The 22662-nt window shown below is 41.4% G+C and overlaps 1 protein-coding gene across 2 annotated transcripts in view; it reads right to left on the reverse strand.

The window, feature by feature from the left end:
• Positions 1-393: 393 nt before the first annotated feature.
• The window catches only part of LOC141098264 (intelectin-1-like), a 106528-nt gene continuing 84259 nt past the window's right edge, over positions 394-22662 (reverse strand). For both annotated transcript variants that reach the window (XM_073585898.1, XM_073585899.1), the window contains 4 exons: positions 12314-12472; positions 5381-5501; positions 5191-5294; positions 394-765 (listed from right to left, as the gene is read on the reverse strand). In XM_073585898.1, coding sequence (XP_073441999.1) covers positions 613-765; positions 5191-5294; positions 5381-5501; positions 12314-12472 — 537 coding nt within the window. In that variant the 3' untranslated portion in view covers positions 394-612. The remainder of the gene's footprint in view (positions 766-5190; positions 5295-5380; positions 5502-12313; positions 12473-22662) is intronic.

A 22662-nucleotide genomic window follows, 5' to 3' on the forward strand; every position in this document is an offset into this window, starting at 1 on the left:
CCTGGATGGTGGGGCACTACACCTTAGGAGAAGGTGCAGTACCTCTGTGGCGACTGAAGCCTCAGGGGCGCCACACCTTCTTATAATAATGACCCGCAACCCTCCTTATGGTAAATGACTCCTTATTGTGCCTCTATATGAGAATTGTTCTCCTGTGTGATATAGCAACGCTCCAATTAACCTCCTTTGATAATAAGCCCCCCGCAGTGTGAGAAGCATGATTTAATGGCAGTGACTCTGATTCCAGTGATATGTCACTTACTGGGCTACTTGCTGCAGATTGGATAAAATCTCTGGTCCAATTGCTGCAGATCTTCCAGTTCTTGTGATTAGTTCCATAGAATATAATATGCACACGTACAGTGTGTAAAAATAGGAAGTATGAAAGGTACCTTACTTGCAGAAATATTGTTTTTATTGATGTAAGTGTAAATCTTTATTCGCTCTGAAATCATGGTTATTGTTATTATTGTTATTTATTTTTAGAACTCCATTGATTCCATGGTAATGTACATTGTTATGCAATTATTTTATTGTTTTGAATATTTAATACAATTCCCAGGAATTACTTTGCTCTACTTTTGTAAATTTCAGATGAAAAGTATAATTAAACTAACGATAGAAAAGAAGGACGGCCGCTTCAGTTATTTCTCTGCTTGAACTCCAACCTGCATGTTTTCCATTACCATCCCAGTCAAAAGATGCAAAATCTCCACACTGCTTAGGATTTCCTTCAGGCATATATCCACCTCCTCCAATACAGTGCTGCAAATGTATTAAACAAAAATAAATATCTGTTACAAATTTCATTATCACTTGATGGTGCCCAATCATAAAAGGGTCTAAGGAGATTCCTGGAGGAGCATTATCACCACCCTTTCTAGAAGACATCTCCTTGAACTCTATTACTGTTATGACATACTGAGTTCATACTGTTTCAGGTGCCATAACCTATTATGACTGAGATTTAAACAAGAATGTGGGCACTGTACTGCCGTTCCACAGGTCCAATTAACCTAGCGCAAGAGTCAACGGCCCTGTAATGGGTAAAGGTCCATATTGTTTCTTTATAGGGGTCATGCAAATACTTTGTGCAGACGTGGTGCTTTTTTGTGTGTAGTGGGTTTGCCGTGGAAGATGAGATTCAAGACAGCCACCCACTGTTCAAACGGAACCCTGCTGAATTAAAGGATAATGGAAGTGTTGCGGGAAGGAAGGGTCTAAGAAGACCACTGGGTCAGGTAATGTCTGTGGCACAGCTACCCCATATAAAAGGCTTGAGTGACAAGGCGGGAACATATTTTGCGCTAGGAAGTCAGGACGTATGCTGAGAGAAACACCGTGCTTGTAGGCCTAGACTAACCAGGTGATGTAATTTCTCTTGGGGACGCTAACAAGAGAAATTGACATGCTGCGGTCAGCGTTTCTTCCCCTTTATTGAGGTGTAATTTAGACTGACCCTTGCTTTTAAACATGCCCCTCTCGAGGCTAGCTTTTCAGAGTGGGTTTTCTTAATATTGTTTTGAAGGATAGTCAGCTTGCTTATAGTGTTGGATTTAGTGGGAAAATAGTGGTGTACACTTGGTAAAGGTGTTTTGGTTGGGGTTTATGGTTCCATGGTCTCATTCGTGGATGTGGAATCCCCATCTAGAGTTAAACCGATGTGAGTATTGGGTGCTCCACACATATTGTCATCAGGGATCTCCTCTGAGGTAATGGAATCACAACCCTCAAAAATAATACATTTGTTGAGTCCATTAGGTTTTATGGATTTTTTTTGTCATTTTTATGCTTATTGTGATGGCCAGTGTTAATATGATTAGCTTCCAATTTTTTTGACACTGTCATAATGGGAGACAAAGGCAAGGAGTTAAAGCAAGATCCAGATATTAGAGGGGCTGATAATTCATCAGACTCTAGAAGGGCCTCCTCACTGTAATTGTCCTATGGAGAAAAATCCAAAAATCTGCATGATTTGTACATAGAGATCCGGTATTCATCCACTGCAATGAATTTGGCTGCTATACCCAAATCATCATTGCAAAATATGTTATTTAGAAAATGTTCATCAAATGGAACGATAGCTCTCCTAAATTTTTTCATGTTTTTTATCAAGAATTTAATTTTCTTTATTTTTGATGCGATGCAGAATATTATTGGAAATATTTGAGACTTCTATTTGTTTAAATGGTTGAAGTCTATTAAAGAGGTCTCTGATAGTATGATCCATTTTATGTATTTATCTCATTTTTTCTGAATGAATTAAACATTTTTCTTAGAAAAATCAAAAAACATACTATGCCATTCTTGCTGAATAACGGGAATTCCAAAATTACCTGTCAGTTTGTTTTTTTTGGACAATCAAGTCTTTTCGGAATGTGCTCATTTTAAATATTGATTTAAAGAGGCTATTTCCCATAGATCTTTCATTTTTGAGAACACGCCATTTGCTCCCACACGCAGTCTACCAGAAGCTTCCGGTTGAGCCTCCGGCTGGGACTCCATGATGATCTTCACAGCGTTCTATGCCTCTGTGTCCATTTTTTTGCCTCGCTCCCAATACAGGATCATCGGATGCATAGTGAGTGTTCACAGACAATATCTCCTTTTACGGACAATCAGATCCTTGGTATCAGGTCGGGATCACACTACCGTGTGTGATGCGAGAAACTCGCACGAGTCTCTCATCTCAACACCCGGCGCTGCCGCTGGCACTCAGGACAGGAGCTGCAGCTGCATAGAAATACATGCAGCCCCAGCTCCAGCCCTGAGTGCCAGTGGTAGCGTCAGGTGTTTATGCGAGAGACTTATGCAAATTTCTCGCATCACACACGGTAGTGTGATCCTGGTCTTAGCGCAATAATATCATTATTTTAATTGAGGTGCATATTATTTATTTATATGTATGTCTCTTATATGCACAGTGATTGATCATGGACATCTAATCTACCAGTGAACAATTGTGTCCTCAATACTAGTATAACCATATTATTGCAACACATGATCAGGTTTATGTGTATGTGTGTGTCTCTCCCTTGAATTCCTGTATCTTAAGGGGCTACTTACATCGGAGGCATATTCTTGCATTTATGTGCACCAAACAGGTTGTCTTCCTCCTTTTTTCTAGAGTTACCCTCACGATATATATTTACAATTACAACCTGGTTGTTATATTGTTTTGGATTGCCATTGAAAAAACTTTTGCTCATTTACTGCAAAATAAAAGTGCCAAGTTTCTCTTTCTTATTATATGGACTGGATCCCTATTCAAGCACCATGTTCTCCTTTAAAAGGAGTGCCATATACAGTACAGACCAAGAGTTTGGACACACCTCATTCAAAGAGTTTACTTTATTTTCATGACAATGAAAATTATAGATTCACTCTGAAGGCATCAAAACTATGAATTAACACATGTGGAATTATATAGTTAACAAAAAAGTGTGAAACAACTGAAAACATGTCTTATATTCTAGGTTCTTCAAAGTAGCCACCTTTTGCTTTGATTACTGCTTTGCACACTCTTGGCATTCTCTTGATGAGCTTCTAGAGGTAGTCACCGGAAATGGTTTTCACTTCACAGGTGTAATCTTGGTCTTCTTTTCCTGGGTGGTCCTCATGTGAGCCAGTTTCTTTGTAGCGCTTGATGGTTTTTGCCACTGAACTTGGGGTTCAAAGTTTTCCCAATTTTTCGGACTGACTAACCTTCATTTCCTAAAGTAATGATGGCGACTCGTTTTTCTTTACTCAGCTGCTTTTTTCTTGCCATAATACAAATTCTAACAGTCTATTCAGTAGGACTATCAGCTGTGTATCCACCAGACTTCTGCACAACACAACTGATGGTCCCAACCCCATTTATAAGGCAAGAAATCCCACTTATTAAACCTGACAGGGCACACCTGTGAAGTGAAAACCATTTCCAGTGACTACCTCTTGAAGCTCATCAAGAGAATGCCAAGAGTGTGCAAAGCAGTAATCAAAGCAAAAGGTGGCTACTTTGAAGAACATACAGTATTTTCAGTTGTTTCACACTTTCTTGTTAATTATATAATTCCACATGTGTTAATTCATAGCTTTGATGCCTTCAGAGTGAATCTACAATTTTCATAGTTATGAAAATAAAGAAAACGCTTTGATTGAGAAGGTGTGTCCAAACTTTTGGTCTGTACTGTATATCTACAGTTTCTTAAGGGCCAAGTCATCATTACTTTTTTGCCATTTTTGTCTAATTTTGTGCTTTTTTTAATTTGCAACTTATTTTTTAATTTGCATTTTTTTAAATCCTTTCTCAACCAAGGGATTTTACCTTTTTGCATTTTCGTTTTCCTCCCCTTCTTCCAAGTGCCATAACTTTTTTTATACACATGTCAACATAGCCGTATGACTAAAATTTAAAACTCTAGATGTGCACAGCTGGTAGAGACATACCCCAAAAGTCTCACAGCAGTAATTGCAGTGAAAGGTGGCCTTATAAAGTATTGACTCAGGAGGCTGAATAGAAATGTACGTCACAGTCCAAAAAAAGTATATTTACATTTGTGGGTGTAATGTGAAAAAATGTGATAAATTTCATGGGGAATGAATACTTTCTCAAGGCACTCTAAGTGTATTTTTTATTTCTTTATTTTTAATTCAGTTATAGCGGGGGTAATAAATTATTTATATTTGTTTGCTTTTTTTTTTTTAACTTTTTTTAGTCCTTCATTGTGGCGAGGCTTTAGGCTTTCCAGATGTTTTTGAATTATCATTTGGAATTTTTCAAAAAGTTGCAATTTTTTTTGAGAAAATGTCCCCTTTTAAGCAATTTTTTGTACAATGTTTACAACTTTTTCCAAAATGTGTGTCTTTTGGTTCTAAAGAGTTACAAAACAGTTAAATGCAAAAATAAATACCAGTTTTGACTTTGCACGAAATTTATGAAGTACGTGCACGATTTTTTAAAGAATTTTAGCAAAAACAGCAACAGATGCCACAAAATAAATAAGAAAAGTGACTTAGATGACAATTTATCAATTGCATTTTATTAGTGTAGGTTTAAGAATATTTGGCAGCTTGTGGTGAACCATTCGATTTAATAAGGGTTGCTGACACGGGAATTTAATTTACTTCATTTGCATATGTTAAAAAAATAGAGCAAGGACCAAAATATTTATTCAAAACATTATGTGATGCACTGTTAATACTTACATGTTCTGCATTGCATGCTGTCACCTTTATACCTGGACACAACGCCAGAGGAGCTCTTTCGTTATTAATAACACGGAACTGGACATAACCCCCAATTAACTCTTCTGCAGAAATACAGAAAATTTGATTAAAGTTCATATTCATAACCATAATCTCGGTCATCTTATGGTACATTTGGATGTTATCTTACTTTGTCCATTTGGTGAAAAGTATGATTTTGACTTCTCAGCACTGCCGTAGTCATACACCACAGGAAAAGCGGGTCCATTATTTGTGGGGCAGGCTCCAACATTGTACACCACTGGGTATTTCTGTGAGAAAATCAAGCAAATATTTTTTAGGAATCAAATAAAATGTTATATTTGCTGTATGTGTACCCTATCTAATATTTCTTGTTCATTCTAATTTGTCAAGGTTTTGATAAGTGTGGTTATAATCCTTGTGTGCAAAATGAATGGCCAAAGTAAAGTGGCACTGGCAACAGACGGGGTAGCAAAAGAAAGAAAACACAATTCAAGTCTAAGAATATGGTAGACACTAACAGCACAGCCAGCACTGCTACCAGCGTGCAGGCAAACGTATGTCACTTCTGGCCTTCTTTGCTTCTGGAAAGTAAAATAGTGGGAGGAAGTGGAGGGCATAATATAATATATGGCTCTTCACTTATCTCAGTTACAGCAGGAATATGATACCCCTGACAGCGACACAGTCAGTTTGAGTCAGTATTCTGCAAAGCTCCTCTGCCACCATAATGGCAGGTCAGGGATCATAATGACTGATTATTGTATTGAAGATCCATCCATATATTGTCATGTGGACCCGTCCTGTGTGACATGACCCGCAGGCCGGTAACTAAGACAACAAGACACGGGGGAAGGGGAAACAGTTACAATGGTGGGCCCTGCAATAGGGAATGGGGACGTGGAGACCTCCTGCACTCCCCTGAGTCAGTGTCCTTCACACTCCTAACGTTCCCTATACAGGCTCCTCACCTGTCGCCAAGCCGGAACCTGTCATCCTAGCACACCCTACACCTATCCCTTGCTAGGGAGCTGGGTGGTGCAGGCACTGGCCCCACCACTGTACTAATACACACCAGGGAAAAATACAAACAGGGAAACACCACTTAGCTTTGCTCTGTTGCTATTGCTCCCAGCAACAGAGTCCACCACCAGAATGCAGCTTTCCTCCAGAATAGCTGCTACTTCTCCAAGCTTTGTCAGAGCTGCAAGGAACACCTCTCTGTAATTCCTTCCTTCACCAGACTTTACACCAGAGCTCCCCTGAGCTGCTCTCTGTAGTTCTTTCCTTCACCAGTCTTGGTTGGAAATGGGCAATATCACCAACCGTGATTGCAACCACCTGACACTCTTATATAAGTAAGCCAGCAATCACACCTGCTTTATTATCATGTGCAATAACACTAACCACCACCGGGGCAAGCTAGAACAAAGACACCACTGTGTAATGACCCAAATGGCCACCGAGGGCAAAACACTCTCTTAGCAACCAGCTCAAAGGAAAAAAAAAGGTTACTAGTGCTTTTATCTGTCATAATCCAGCATGGATCATGACATATATAGCTACACCGTGATGTGGTTGGATGGCTTTTCCAGTTTTTGATCACATGTTAAAATGTTAGCTAAGTAACTTACTTTTTTAATATTTACAGCTGTTTATTACTTTTATATTTATGGTTATTGCTCATTTATTACTGACACATAATTCATGTATGTGTTTGTGTATTGGATACATAAGGTATTTATGTACTCCTATTCTTTACAGTACTCTAATTCAGTGCTAAAGGAGTGCTGGCCCTATTCATTTTTCTCTTTGTTTTTTTTTTTCTTTTTTTGGTGTTGAGGAAACAGGCGTATACTCCCAGTCATTCCTTTGTGTGACAACTCAACTCTCATCTAGTCAAGTTGCTGTAGTGCAGTCACTGCTGTACCACCTAGTGGAGTGTGCTGTGTTGCAAGAAATGACAGTGTTCACTCATCCTCGCCAGAAGATATCGCCAGAAGATATCTAGCTCTCAATATTTAGCTCAGTCAAAGTTCAGACAGGCTTTAAAATTGCTGTTCACAGACATTTTTTTGCAAAAACGAATGCGCAAAAGTTTTTGCCTCTAGATGTGCAAAGCTGGTAGAGACTTACCCAAAAAGACTTGCTGCAGTAATTTCAGCAAATGGTGGTCCTACAAGGTATCAGGCTACAGGGGGCTGAATTAAAATCTAAGTTACAATTTTCATATTTATATTTTTAAAATATTAGGAAAACCACTTATCATTTCCTTTACACCTCTTAAAATTGCACAGTAAAAAGTCACATCTAAGTTACACACTTCTAAGAGGTCTTTTGAGCAATTGATGGGGATCTAAGGACCCATAACCCTCCCATCTTCTCCGAATTAAAGGGCCCAAAACATTATTCTGTCTACAATGATCATTACTATTTTGAGAATGTTGTGTTGTATACAGTAGGTGCTTAGTACCTAAATAATGCCAAAATTATACAGGATTACGGTTCCAAAATGTGCAAATAGCCTCTTTAGAAGGAAGAGTGTTTGATGTCTGGCACCATCAATTGGATGGAAAAATCATATAAGTCAATATCGACCATTTAAAGGGAACCTGTCAGCAGTTTTGGCTAATATAAGATGCAGCCATCACATTTCAAGACTATGAATTCTATAACTCTGTATATAAACCCCCAACCCGACCTGGAAGAACTGAAAAATAAGTTTTATTATACATACCTGCAGGGCGGTCTGGTTCGATGGGTGTTGTTGGTCTTGGTCTGGTGCTTCCCTTCTTCTTATGATCGTTGCCCTCCTGCTTGCAGAGCAAAGTACTGCAGTGCGCAGGCGCCTGAAAAGGTCAAAGAGCTCCGCCACCTGCGCACTGCAGTACTTTGCTCTGCCCTCAACAGGGCAGATAAGTACGCCTGCGCAGGAGCACGATGTCAGCCAGCCTCTGTTGATGATGCAGGGTCGTGTCATTCACAAGAAGCAAGCATGAGAGCGGAGATCATAAGAAGATGGAAGGTGCCGGACCAAGACCAGCAACACCCCTCGCTCGAACTGGATGGCACCGCAGTTCAGTATAATAAAACTTTTTTTTCAGGTTGGGTTGGGGGCTTTTATACACAGGGCCAGTGTCAGCACCCGGCGCACCCGGGCAAGTGCCGGGGCCCTGGCGAGACCGGGGGGCCCACTCATGCTGTCTGGGTACCCGCCGCCACGCCCCCCATGCACCGACCCCATCCTTCGTCCTCTCCGTGAGCCACTGTAGCCAGCAATTAGTAATCGCTAGGCTATGTTCTCTTCTGGCACAGGACCTGTGATGAGGTCACAGGAGGGGAAGAGTCAGTGGTCACATGATCAGAAGCCGTGTCTGCAGGACTCTGCTGTGCAGGTTGTCATGGTACTGGATGAGGGTCCGGGAAGTTTATGTGTGGGGTCAGGGGGGTTTACAGGGGCAATGTAGCAGAGCTGTGTGTGTATGGAGCAGAGCTGTGTGTGAACGAGGTGTATGGAGTGGAGCCGCTTGTGTACGAGGTGTACGGAGCAGAGCCGTGCGTGTACGAGGTGTACCGGTGCGGAGCCGTGTGTGTACGAGGAGGTGATCGGAGCGGAGCCGTGTGTGTACGAAGTGTATGGAGCGGAGCCGCGTGTGTACGGGGTGTACGGAGCGGAGCCGCGTGTGTACGAGGTGTACAGAGCGGAGCCATGTGTGTACAAGGTGTCTGAAGTGGAGCCATGTTTGTACGAGGTGTACAGAGCGGAGCCATGTGTGTACGAGGTGTACGGAGCAGAGCCGTGTGTGTATGAGGTGTACGGAGCGGAGCCGTGTGTATGAGGTGTACGGAGCAGAGCGGGATATGTATGGAGCAGAGCCGTGTGTGTACGAGGTGTACTGGAGCGGAGCCGCGTATGTACGAGGAGGTGATCGGAGCGGAGCCACGTGTGTACAAGGTGTACGGAGTGGAGTAGCGTGTGTACTAGGTGTACGGAGAGGAGCCGCATGTGTATGACGTGTACAGAGCACAGCCATGTGTGTACGAGGTGTACGGAGCGGAGCCATGTGTGTACGAGGTGTACGGAACGGAGATGTGTGTGTACGAGGTGTACGGAGCGAAGCCGTGTGTGTATGAGGTGTACAGAGAGGAGCCATGTGTGTACGAGGTGTACAGAGCAGAGCTGCGTGGGTACATGGTGTACAGAGCGTAGCCATGTGTGTGCGAGGTGTATGGAGCGGAGCCGTTTGTGTACAAGGTGTACGGAGCGAAGCAGTGTGTGTACGAGGTGTACAGAGAGAAGCCATGTGTGTACGAGGTGTACAGAGCGGAGCTGCATGTGTACAAGGTGTGCGGAGCTGCGTGTGTACGAGGTGTGCAGAGCCGAGCCACATGTGTACGAGGTGTACGGAGTGAAGCCTGGAGCTGTATGTGTAAGAGGTGTACAGGGCAGAGCCATGTGTGTACGAGGTGTACAGAGCGGAGCCTTGTGAACGAGGTGTACGGAGCGGAGCCGGATATGTACGAGGTGTACGGAGCGGAGCTGCATGTGTACGAGATGAGCGGAGCTGCGTGTGTACGGTGTACGAGGTGTACGGAGCGGAGCTGCTTGTGTACAAGGTGTATGGAATGGAGCCCTGTGTGTAAAGTAAACTACGGAGCCGGATGTTTACAGAGTGGAGCCATGTGTGTATGAGGTGTACGGAGTGGAGCTGTGTGTACGAGGTGTACGGAATGGAGCCCTGTGTGTAAAGTAAACTACGGAGCTGAGCCGTGTGTTTACGGAGCAGAGCCGAGTGTGGACGGAGTGAAACCGCGTGTGTATGGAGTGGAGCTGTGTGTGTACAAGGTGTACAGAGCAGAGCCATGTGTGTACGAGGCATACAAACCAGAACCGTGTGTGTTATGAGGTGTGCGGAGCCGTGCGTGTACGAGGTGTATGGGGAGGAGCATTCATAACTCCCAACTGTCCCGGATCCAGCGGGACAATCACGATTTTGATAGAGAGACTGCCCCAGCCGGGAGCTTACTTTTCCTATGGACACAGGATTACACGGTGGAGCCCCAAAGAGCACTTTAAAACTCGCACGTGACATTCTACTGGAAGTGACGTGCTGGAACTGACCGGAAATGAGGTCATTTCGGGAGGAGATTTTGACGGAACTATGGAGGCACTTCAGGGAATGCTTCAGAACCATCACCGTGTCCTCCGACAGCGTGAACAGCGGGATCGGCTTCTTTCTTTCCCCTCTTTCTCTCTCTGTTTTTTCTTTTGATGTTCTTTCTTTATTTCTTTCCCCTCTTTCTTTCTCTCTCCCCTCTTTCTTTCTTTCTTTGTTTCTTTCTCTCTGTCCTTTTTTTCTGTTCACTCTTTCTCACTGTTATTTTTCTTTCCTTTTCTCTGTTCTTTCTTTCCTTCCCCTCTCTCTCTGTTCTTTCTTTCCCCTCTTTCTTTTTTATCTCTTATTTCTTCCCTTCTTTCTTTCTCTCTGTTCTTTCTTTCTATTTCTTTCCCGTCTTTTTTTTCTATCTCTGTTCCTTCGCTTTCTCTGTTCTTTATTTCTTCTTTCTCTCTTCTTTCTTTCCTCTCTTTCTCTCTATCTGTTATTTGTTTCTTTCCCCTCTTTCTTTCTTTCTTTCTCTAAGTTCTTTCCTCTTTCTCTCGCTCTGTTCTTTCTTTCTTCCCCTCTTTCTTTCCACTCTTTCTCTGCTCTGTCTTTCTTTCCCCTCTCTTTCTTTCTCTCTGTTCTTTCTTTTGCTCTGTTCTTTCTGCTCTTTCTTTCCTCTCTTTCTCTTTCTCTGATCTGTCTTTCTCTCTCTGATCTTTCTTCCTTTCTCTCTGTTCTTTCTTTCCCATCTTTCTCTCTCTCTGTTCTTTCTGTCCCTTTCTTTCTTCCTTTCTCTCTGTTCCTTCCCTTCTTTCTCTCTATCTCTCTGTTCTTTCTTTCCCCTCTTTCTTTTTTCTCTCTGTTCTTTTTCTCTGTCCACTCTTTCTCTTTCCCTCTCTGTTCTTTTTTCCCTCTTTCCTTCTTTCTCTGTTCTTTTTTTCTGTCCACTCTTTCTTTCTTTATTTCTTTCTTCCCCCTCTCTGTTCTTTCTTTCCCCTCTTTCTTTCTCTCTCTGTTCTTTCTTTCTTTCCCCTCTTTCTGTTTCTTTCTGTTCTTTCTTTCACCCTGCTCATTCTTTCTTTCTCTTTCCCCTCTTTCTTTCTCTAATCTTTCTTTCTTTTTCTGTTCTTTCTTTCTCTCTCTGCTCTTTCTTTCTCTCTCTGTTCTTCCTTTCTTTCTCTCTGTTCTTTCTTTCTCTGTTCTTTCTTTCCCTTCTTTCTTTCTTTCTTTCTGTTCTCTGTCTCTCTCTGTTCTTTCTTTCTCATCTTTCTTTCATACGTACACTAATAATCAATAGCCTCCTTCACATGAACGTGTTTTGCCACAGAGCGTGTGTCCATGTGGATCACATGCGTGTCCGTGTGATCCACACGGAGACAAGTCCATTTTTGGCCGGCACCACGGATGCCACACGGCATGAATCATGGTATGTGTTAAAGGAGGGGCCCACTGAGACTCTTTTGCCCGGGGCCCTCAAAAACCTGGAGCTGGCTACAGCATTACAGAATGCTGTACATAAGCCCTGAAAGGTGATAGCCGCATCTTATATTGGCCAAAACTGCTGACAGGTGAACTTTAACAATCCTTGTCACATGACAAGCCAAACCGGAAACTCTATTTGCAGACTTGTGTTTCAGGATGCTGCTCCTCCTCAATACACAGAAGGAGATCTGATTTGGCTAAATGAGAGACCTCTAACTGGGGTCTCCAATAGATGGTTCCAGAGATCAAATCCTTTTCTTTCTGAAGAGGCTATTTGCATATTTAATTTCCCAGAGGAGCATTGCATGGCCTAGAAGTCTCCTTATACTGATATGTCAAATCATTCCTAAATGTGAAAGTCCTCCATATAATTCACTCATGCCTTAGACAGTACATCCAGTGTTTTGATTTATATTTTTATATTGCTTGAAATAAGACCAATTACAAATAATTGTAATGTTGTAAAACATAGAACTAAGGTAGACATTTATAATGGAGTTATTGGCATTTCTTACATTGTATAGGCCGAAGAGATTACCACCTTCTTTGGAAAAGAAACCGTTGTTTGTGCGATATCTTAAAATAGCGGTGTTTCTCCAGTTAGACAGTGGTGTCTTGTTGGGAACATGCCATAACCCCAAGTCTTCAGCAGCAATATCATAATATCCTGGATTCTGGGGAAAAAAAAGATTAAAATAGAGAGATACCAACATTTTTCAACATTCCTGGAATTCACAATTAAACAGGTTTAACCGCTTTCTGACATCTGACGTAATATTCCGTCCATGTGTTCTGGGCATATCTGACCAGGTACGGAATATAACGTTATCGTGATCGGCCACGCACATGGAGACTGCTCCTGGCACTTTAACCCCCGAAATGCTGCGATCGAACAAGATTGCATCATTCAGGAAGCCTGCAGAAGGCTGATAGCCTTTGGATCAGAGACCCTGCGCCGTGATGCGGGGTCCCGATGTTGTCATGACGACATCTGGGTCACCAGAGAGAAGAAACTTGATAATCATGCACAGTGCATGATCAGGAAGTCTCACTGTCAGTGCTGCTTCATCTGCATGCTATAAAAGCAATCAGCCTGCAAAAAATGATTGTCTAATAGTGGGACTAAGTAAAAAAGTTAGAAAAAAGTAAAAACACATTTTTTTCAATAATTGTAAAAATATTAAAAACAATAATAATTATGAAAAAATTAATATATATTCTATCACTAATTAAATATTTGAATGAAGAAAAATCTAAACAATAAAAGTATACATATTTGGTATCGTTGTGTCCACAAAGAATCGTTCTATAAAACTGTCCCACTAGTTAACCCCTTTAGTGAAAACCATAAAAAAATAAAAAGTAGGCAAAAAACAATGCTTTATCATTATACCTCCGAACAAAAAGTGGAATAACACGCGATCCAAAAGACTGATATAAATAAACATGGTACCACCGAAAACGTCATCTTGTCCCGCAAAAACCAAACCACCATACAAGTTTATCAGTGGAAAAATAAAAAAGGTATAGCTCTAAGAATAATGTGATACAAAAATAATTATTTTTTTTCTATAAAAGAGTTTTTATTGTAAAAAAGCACCAAAACATGAAAAAAGATATAAATGAGGTATCGCTGTAATTGTACTGACCCGAAGAATAAAACTGCTTTATCAATTTTACCACACACAAAACGGTATAAACAAGGCTGACACTGGGAATTTCGGGGCCTCATACTGGCAAAATTTTGGGGGCCCCTTGAAACTCCACAAAGGCCCCACCCTAGCCCTGCCTCTACCCCTCGAACCTTCCACAGTCCCACCACCCTCTCTTGGAAAAGCTCCACTTCTGCACCATGTCCTCACCAATCATACATTAACAGTTCCCATCACCAGATCACATACATAAACAGCAGCTTTTGTTTTGGACAAAAGATTTTTTAATCCATCACCATGACAAAGTAGACTCTTTTGCCAGGGCGATACTCTACTGTAACTTATTAAACATTTGCTAAAATATACAATGCAATTTTAGGTATATTTTTATCATCCAATTTTTAAAATGACCAATAAAGCCACATACAAGGGACAAATACCACCGCACCATGACTGAATCACATGAGAATGCCAGCCCCCAGCTGTGAGCTTCAGCAAGGCTGGATGTCAAAAATGGGGGGACCCCAGGCTGTTTTTTTAAATTATTATTTAAAAAAGCGTGGGGACCCCTCTATTCTCGATAACCAGCCTTGCTGAAGCTGACAGCTGAGGGTTGCAGCTCCCAGCTGTGATTTTGCCTGGCTGGTTATAGAAAATACAGGGGAACCCACGCTGGTTTTTACATTTATTTATTTATAGCGCAGGCAGTGGCTGATGAATACCCCCATCAGCTGCTCCTGCTGTCACTGTTATTATCAGCAGCGGTAGGATGAGAATATTAGTCCCATCAGCCGCCGCCTTCTGTCTCTTTTATCACTTAGATTAAATGCTCATCATTCTTCCCTGCTCACGCTGATCGCCGGCAAAGCAGGGGAGAATGATGAGAGCCGGGTTCAGCACCTGGCACCGGGGAACAGTGCTTACACTTCTTCCCCAGAGCCGATGCATGTCGCATGGATGACATCCATGTGTGTTATGCGTATGCACGTGAGCGGGATGTTTTGTGGCCCAATGCTGAAAACAGTCCATGGAAACACACTGACATGTGCACAGACCTATTCACTTGAATAGGCAAATAGCGCTCCTTCCTCCCGAGTCTCCGTCTGGCTAAGTAGTACAGTACAGCCACATATGGGGTATTGCCACGTTCACTAAAAATTGTGGGGCAAATTTTGGTGCCATTGTTACACACTTCTTGTGTGAAAATGTAAAATATTTGGCTAAAACAAAATTTTGGTTGTAATAATTTAGCTATTTTGTCTTCACTGCTCAATGGTATAAAATTCTGTGACACACCCATGGTGTCAATATGATCACTGCACCTCTAGATGAATTTGTTGAGAGGTGTAGTTTGTAAAATGGGGTCACTTATGGGGGTTCTGCTGTTCTAGCACCTCATGGGCTCTCCCCGTGGGTCATGGCACCTGCAACCATAACAGTAAAATCTGGCGCAATCGCGTTATGCTATACCGCTAGCACAGATGATTCATCTTCGCTAGCGGTGACAGAGCCTCAGGCGCTACAGCCCACATCCGAGGCTCCGTCACTGAATGACGGCACATCGCTAGCACATGCCGATTATGGCATGCTTTGGCAATGCTCCAGATAATGGGGGTTAATGGCAGTGTTAACGGACTGCGTTACACCGCGTTATACCGCGGTGTAACGCAGTCCGTCTAACGGACTGCCATAACGCAGTGCGACCCCAGCCTTACATTTAGGGTATTGGCACACTCAGGAAAAAATGGACCTCAGTTTGTTCTAAAAAAAAATCCTACTAGCCCTTAGAAAAATTAAAAACTTGGGGCTAAAACAACATTTTAGTGGTAAAAATGTAAGTTATTCTTTCTTCACCGCTCAGTGGTATAAAATTCTGTGAGACACATGGTGTTAATATGATCACTGCACCGCTAGATGAATTCTTTGGGTAGTGTAGTTTGTAAAATGAGTTCACATATAGGGGGTTTCTGTTGTTATGGCACCTCAGGGGCTCTGCTTTGCCAATGTGATATGGCATCCTCAAACCATTCAAGAAAAATCTGAACTCCAATATGGCGCCTCTTCCCTTCTGAGCTTTGCACTGTGCCTCAAAAGTAGTATTCCATGCTATTTTAGAATTTTGGATAACTAGAGGAGGAAGACCTGTGAAGACTCAGACGTCAAGGTTAGATTTCAGAAAGGCAGATTTTAAGGGATTCAGAAAGAGAATTGGGGGGATCCAATGGCTGGATATCCTTAAAGACAAAAATGTCCAGGAAGGATGGGAAATCTTGAAAAATGAAATTCTCAAAGCACAATTGTTAACAATTCCGAAAAGAGGGAAGAATAGGAAGCATTTAAGGAAGCCAGGATGGATGAACACAGAACTTAAGCACATGCTAAAAAGGAAATAAAAATGTTTATAAAATGAAAAGAGGGAGGCATATCGAAAGAAGAATATAATGCTGTCTGCAGAACCTGCAGAATTGAGGCTTGCAAGAGATGTCAAAAGCAATAATAAAGGATTTTGGGGATATGTCAATCAAAAGTAAAAGAAAAGTCAAAGATGCTATAGGATTTTTACAGGATGAAAATGATGAAATGGTAAGACAGGATATTGAGAAGGCCGAACTTTTAAATTCCTATTTTGCATCTGTTTTCTCTCAGAAAGGAAATGTAACATCAACTGTTCTTCACTGTCCTATTAAGGGAATAGAAGAATCCAGGATATCTATAAACAGAAAGATAGTGAGGAAACACTTAGCTAACCTAAATGAATTCAAGTCTCCAGGTCCAGATGAATTACACCCCAGAGTACTGAAGGAGATAGCAGAAGAAATTTTTGAACCCCTCTCCATAATCTTTGAAAATTCTTAGAGAACAGGAGAAGTCCCAGAAGACTGGAGAAGAGCAAATGTTGTTCCTATCTTCAATCAGGGGAAGAAGGTGGACCCAGGCAACTATAGGCTGGTGAGTCTGACTTCTATACCAGGAAAGATCTTTGAACAAATAATTAAACAACATGTATGTCAGTACCTGGATAAGAATGAAGTGACTAAACAGAGTCAGCATGGGTTTGTAATTAATAAGTCATGTCAGACTAACTTAATTTCCTTCTATGATGGAATCACTGATTGGGTGGATCAAGGAAATGCTGTAGATATCGTATATCTTGACTTCAGCAAAGCATGTGACAAAGTATCTCATACAATCCTTATTGAAAAAATGACTAAGTGTGGAATGGACAAGGCAACTGTTAGGTGGATTCATAACTGGCTTAGTGATCAGACCCAAAGAGTGGTCATAAATAGCTGCACATCCAGTTGGAAGAATGTCTCAAGTGGGGTACCACAGGGCTCTGTCCTGGGCCCTGTATTGTTCAACATCTTTATCAACGATTTAGATGAAGGAATTGAGGGTAAACTGATTAAATTTGCTGATGACACAAAGCTAGGAGGGATAGCTAATACTAGAGAAGAGAGAGAGAGGATTAAAAAAGATATAAATAAACTGGAGAAGTGGGCAGCAACTAACAGAATGGTTTTTAACAGGGAAAAATGCAAAGTACTACATCTGGGCAATAAAAATGAAAAAAGCATATACGGAATGGGAGGAATAGGGCTAAGCAACAGCACATGTGAAAAAGACTTGGGTATACTAATAGATCACAGACTGAATATGAGTCAACAGTGTGATGCAGCAGCAAAAAAGGCAAATGCAATTCTAGGATGTATAAACAGAAGCATACAGTCTAGATCACGTGAAGTCATTATTTCCCTCTACTCCTCTTTGGTCAGACCTCATCTGGAATATTGTGTCCAGTTTTGGGCACCACATTTTAAAAAAGACATCAACAAACTGGAGCAAGTTCAGAAAAGAGTGACCAGAATGGTGACCGGTCTGCAAACCGTGTCTTATGAGGAAAGGTTGCAGGATTTGGGAATGTTTAGTTTGCAAAAGAGACGACTGAGAGGAGACTTAATAGCTGTCTACAAATATCTAAAGGGCTGTCACATTGTAGAAGGATCAACTTTATTCTCATTTGCACAAGGAAAGACTAGAAGCAATGGGATGAAACTGAATGGGAGGAGACACAGATTACATATTAGAAAAAACTTTTTGACAGTTAGAGTGATCAATGAGTGGAACAAGCTGCCACGAGAAGTGGTGAGTTCTCCTTCAATGGAAGTCTTCAAACAGAGGCTGGACAGACATCTGACTGGGATGATTTAGCGAATCCTGCTTTGAGCAGGGGGTTGGACCAGATGGCCCAGGAGGTCCCTTCTAACTCTACGATTCTATGATTCTATGATTCTATGCACTTGGGGGTTCAAAGTGCTCACAACGCATCTAGATAAGTTTCTTGGGGGGTCTAGTTTCCAAAATGGTGAAACTTTTGGGGAGTTTCCACTGTTTAGGCACATCAGGAGCTCTCCAAATGCGACATGGCGTCCGATCTCAATTCCAGCCAATTTTGCGTTGAAAAAGTCAGTGATCCGGATATGCTTCCCCGTTTTTGTAAGGCATGGGAAAGGGAGCTCCATCAATCCTTTACAAGATAACAATGGTATAAATGTTTCCATCATTCTCATAAATCTAATATAGTCACTAAAGCTCACGAAACTAGTTCTGCAATAGTGTCATGATCCAGGACGGGGTTTCACTTTGGCCCGTCCTGGTCAAGACTGGGGGTTAATTGTTCCGCCTCTCTCTGTCAGAGGGCAGCTACTTAATGCTCACTGGACCTAGGTCCGGTGTCAGTTATACTCCTGCCCTCGGCTGAGTTAGTTGACCTTGTGCGTACGTGTGCCTTGTGCCAGATATCTTGCTTGCTTGTTTGGTTTTGATCCGGTTCTGTCCCTGTTACGAGTTCTGCCTGTCCCTCTGGTACTGCGCTACCTCTCGTGTATGACTCTCTGCTTGTGACCCGACTTCTCTCTGCTCGTTCCCTTGGTACCTCATAGCCCTCTTGTGTATGACCTTTGGCTTTGTCTGACCACCCGTCTGTTTGTCCCTCCTGTGCCTCGTTTGCCTGTACAGTGTGTGACCTCCATTTTGCCTGACTGTGTTGTATGGGATCCTGTTATCTCTAAAAGCAGGACGCTAAGCCCTGCCCCCTTGCAGTCACATGACCATAGGTCCTGTGCCAGCTTGCTAACTTCAGCGTCCCCAGGTCCTGTGCATCTTTACTTTCCGGTGCTGACAGGATCCTGACATGGATAGTCTGAAGCACGCATCGTCACCTCTGCTGCCCTGCTCCACAGGTATCTTTTAGCACTGTTTCTGTACTCAGGACACGCGCAATGGCTCAGTGAGCAAGTGTAGTGCGGTGTTCCTGACAAATAGTATCTAGATGGTATTGTGTACCTTTGGTCTTACATAAATGATTCCTAGGAGTATCCAACCTGTGCTGGCGATATGGGGCTCATGTGGGTTTGATGTTGCATATATCGTGTGCATGCCCATCCTTGGCGGCCTTCAGGGAGGGTGTTCTTAAAGCAATTAAAGAAATGACGGGAGTGTCAATCCCATGCCTAAGAATGCTTTTAAGAAATAGTTGTTGAAGCATCTTCTTCAGGTTGCTAGGGTGGTAATTCCATGATATTGGAAGTCCTTAGACCCGCCTTCTCTACAGGAATGGTTTGGGTAGGTGGCTACAGTTCACCGGATGGAATCCTTGATAGCCCATACACAAGAGGCAGCTAACAAAGTGGCTGCAAAATAGTTTCATTGGGAATCCTTCTTATCCTCATCGATGTACCAAAATATGCTAAGATAATTGCTAGCTTATCCTTTTACGATATTTAGTATGCCGATATTATAGTTCATACTCCATCTGCCTTAGTGATTTGTCCTCATGGTCCCTATTGGTCCCAATAAACATTTCTTCTCTTTTCTCTTCTCCTTCTTGTGATTTAGTTTAACAGGTCAATTGCCTATTGCAAACTACTGTTGATACTGCATAGAGTTGTTTGTTTTCATGTTACTACACAATTCTCTATTTTAGTAGTTACTATTCCACATGGTTTGCTTGTTTGAACCTGTTGATATGTTTGTTTTTGTTATGTATTATAAAACAATAAGAATAAGAAAAAGTAAAATGGCACTCCTTCCCTTCCGAGCTCTGTCATGCGCCCAAACAGTGGTTTACCCTCACATATGGGTTATCAGTGTACTCAGGACAAATTGCACAACAACTTTTATGGTTCAATTTCTCCTGTTACCCTTGGTAAAATAAAAAATTGAGGGCAAAAAGTGGAAAAAATATTTTTTATTTTTTCTGCTCTTCATTATAAACTTCTGTGAAGCACTTGGGGGTTCAAAGTGCTCACCACACATCTTGATAAGTTCCTTAGGGGTTCTAGTTTTGAAAATGGTGTCACTTGTGGGGTGTTTCCACTGTTTAGGCACATTAGGGGCTCTCCAAAAAAGACATGGCGTCCGATCTCAATATCAGCCAATTTTGCATTGAAAAAGTCAAACAGCACTCCTTCCCTTCCCAGCTCGCCCATGCGCCTAAACAGTGGTTTACCTGCACATATGTGGAATCTGTGTACTCAGGAAAAATTGCACAACAACTTTTGTGGTCCAATTTCTCCTGTTATCTTTGGTAAAAAAAAAAATTTTGATCTGAAGTCATTTTTGTGTGAAAAAAGTTAAATGGTCATTTTTTTTTAAACATTCCAAAAATTCCTGTGAAGCACCTGTAAGGTTAATAAACTTCTTGAATGTGGTTTTGAGCACCTTGAGGGGGTCTGGTTTAGAATGGTGTCACTTTTTTGGTATTTTCTATCATATAAACCCCTCAAAGTGGCTTCAAATGTGATGTGGTCCCTAAAAAAAAATGATGTTGTAAAAATGAGAAATTGTTGTTTAACTTTTAACCCTTATAACTTCCTAACAAAAAAATTTTGCTTCCAAAATTGTGCTGATGTAAAGCAAACATGTGGGAAATGTTATTTAGTAATTATTTTGTGTGACATATCTCTGTGATTTGAGGGCATGAAAATTCAAAGTTTGAAAATTGTGAAATTTTAAAATTTTTTGCCAAATTTCCATTTGTTTCACAAATAAACGCAAGTCTTATCAAAGAAATTTTACCAGTATCATAAAGTACAATATGTCATGAAAAAACATTCTCAGAATCACCGGGATCCATGGAAGCGTTCCAGAGTTATTACCTCATAAAGGGACAGTGGTCAGAATTGTAAAAATTGACCCGGTCATTAACGTACAAACCACCCTTGGGGGTAAAGAAGTTAAAACAAAATTCTGAAATGTAATAATATTTTTAGTAAAATTTGTTCTTCATAATTCAAAATTGACTAAAACTAACCTTGAATGCCCCTAACTATGAATCGTAGCTCTCGATGAGATTTTGATGTTGCCTATTTTCACCGCATCAAAAATGCAGCATCTAACTTATCCAGTGGATGGGAATTACAGAAATCTCGTGTCCTCTGTGGGATTTTTTTTACTCATGGTAAACTGACTTGTGTGTGTTTCAAATCAATATTGTGTCAATCTCTCATGCGGGTACACTGGTTTTACGTGCAGAATTTCCTCATACAATTGCAGTTGATACTGAAAACCCAAAGGTAAAAAACACATGTGCATTTCCACTGCAGAAAATAGTAAAAAATGCATGTAACCCCCATATGAAGTTTTGTCCTAGGAAAATACCAAGAAGTATTGAAAAAGCAACTTTATTTAAAATATGACAAAAAAAAACAAGAAAAAACGTTTGTAAAAATATGCAGAAATAGTGCAGAAAATCTGCGGCATCAAAAATTCACCAAATTCTCATCTGGGAACTTACCGTCACCTTACCACCAACAATCAGCCCTCTAACCTCTTCATTCACGCATCCATATTTCTTGTGCTGTATTGTTTTTTTCACAGATACAACATGTACCCATTAAAATCCATGCTGTTGTTCAACACTGATGGTAAAGATGGATACACAGATGACACCAACGTCATTTTATCATGTACATGTTTAAAAATGGATGTATGAATGAGGCCTAACCATGATGAGTTTTTGGTAAGCTTTTGACATTGTGTATTTTCACTACATCAAAAATGCAGCATCTAAGGCTATGTTCACAAGTTGTATTTTTGCAGCGTTTTTTTATGTAAAGCTTCAGCTGCTTACAAGAAGCAGGTTTGGCTTAGTTTTTGCTGTGTTTTTTTGCTTAGTTTTTGCTGTGTTTTTTGCTTTGGTTTTGCTGCGTTCTTTTTGCTGAATTTTTGTCAGGGTACTTTTGTCTTTTGTGCATGCTGATAAAGATTAGTGCGTAAAAAAAATCTGATTCAACTTCATCAGGTTTTGGCACCAAAAAGGCAGCAATACCTCATACCTGTGTTTTCTGCAGCATTTTTTGCATTATCCATTGATTTCAATGGGTAAAAATTGGTGAAAAAACACAGAAAGAAGTGACATGCTGCATTTTGCAAATATGCACCTCTTTGGCAAAACACTCAGGAAAAACAAAACAAGGTGTGTGCAGCAGTGGTGGCGGCTGAGGGCTTGATCCCTGACATTTCAAAGGTTAAATGCATTTAATGTTAATGTATGTTATGAAAGGATGATCACATAAAGATATAAAGCCAGCTCACTGACTTCCAGAGGGAGCATGGAACGCCATCCTGCAGTGGCCAATCCAATGAAGAAAATAGAAAGAAATCCAGCTCCACGAAAAAATACGATTTTCAAATTTATTCCAAAATGGACATAAAATGTTTCAGCTCCAGGACTGCATCAGCTCAAACAGGAGAGATAAAGATCGCATGTAGCGATCGAAACGCGTCGCTCATGTCTCTCCTGTTTGAGCTGATGCAGTCCTGGAGCTGAATTGCTTTATATCCATATTGGAATAAATTTGAAAATCGTATTTTTTCGTGGAGCTGGACTTCTTTCTATTTTCTTCATATGAAAGGATGATACCCACTGGAGCTGCAGTTAGCTGAGACAGGGTTCACTGTAATGACCGGTCCAGTTTGGGAGGGGAGACTGAGTGTTGGTAGCAGGTCGAGGAAGTGACAGGGCCAGTCAGTGTGTGGACAGCAGTGAGTGAAGTAGCAGGCCTGGGACAAGAAGCTGCTAGGGACAGTGTGGGCCTAATACTCAGGGTAGTGGATTGCCAAAAATACCCTTCCGTGTGATTCTGTCTATATGATCTGGGGCAACCTCGAGATGGATGTTGTGGGCCTGGGGCTTATTCACAGAGTAT

The sequence above is a fragment of the Dendrobates tinctorius genome, unplaced genomic scaffold (genome assembly GCF_039654945.1).
Source record: "Dendrobates tinctorius isolate UK_male_01 unplaced genomic scaffold, ASM3965494v1 ptg000089l, whole genome shotgun sequence".
Lineage (NCBI taxonomy): Eukaryota > Metazoa > Chordata > Amphibia > Anura > Dendrobatidae > Dendrobates > Dendrobates tinctorius.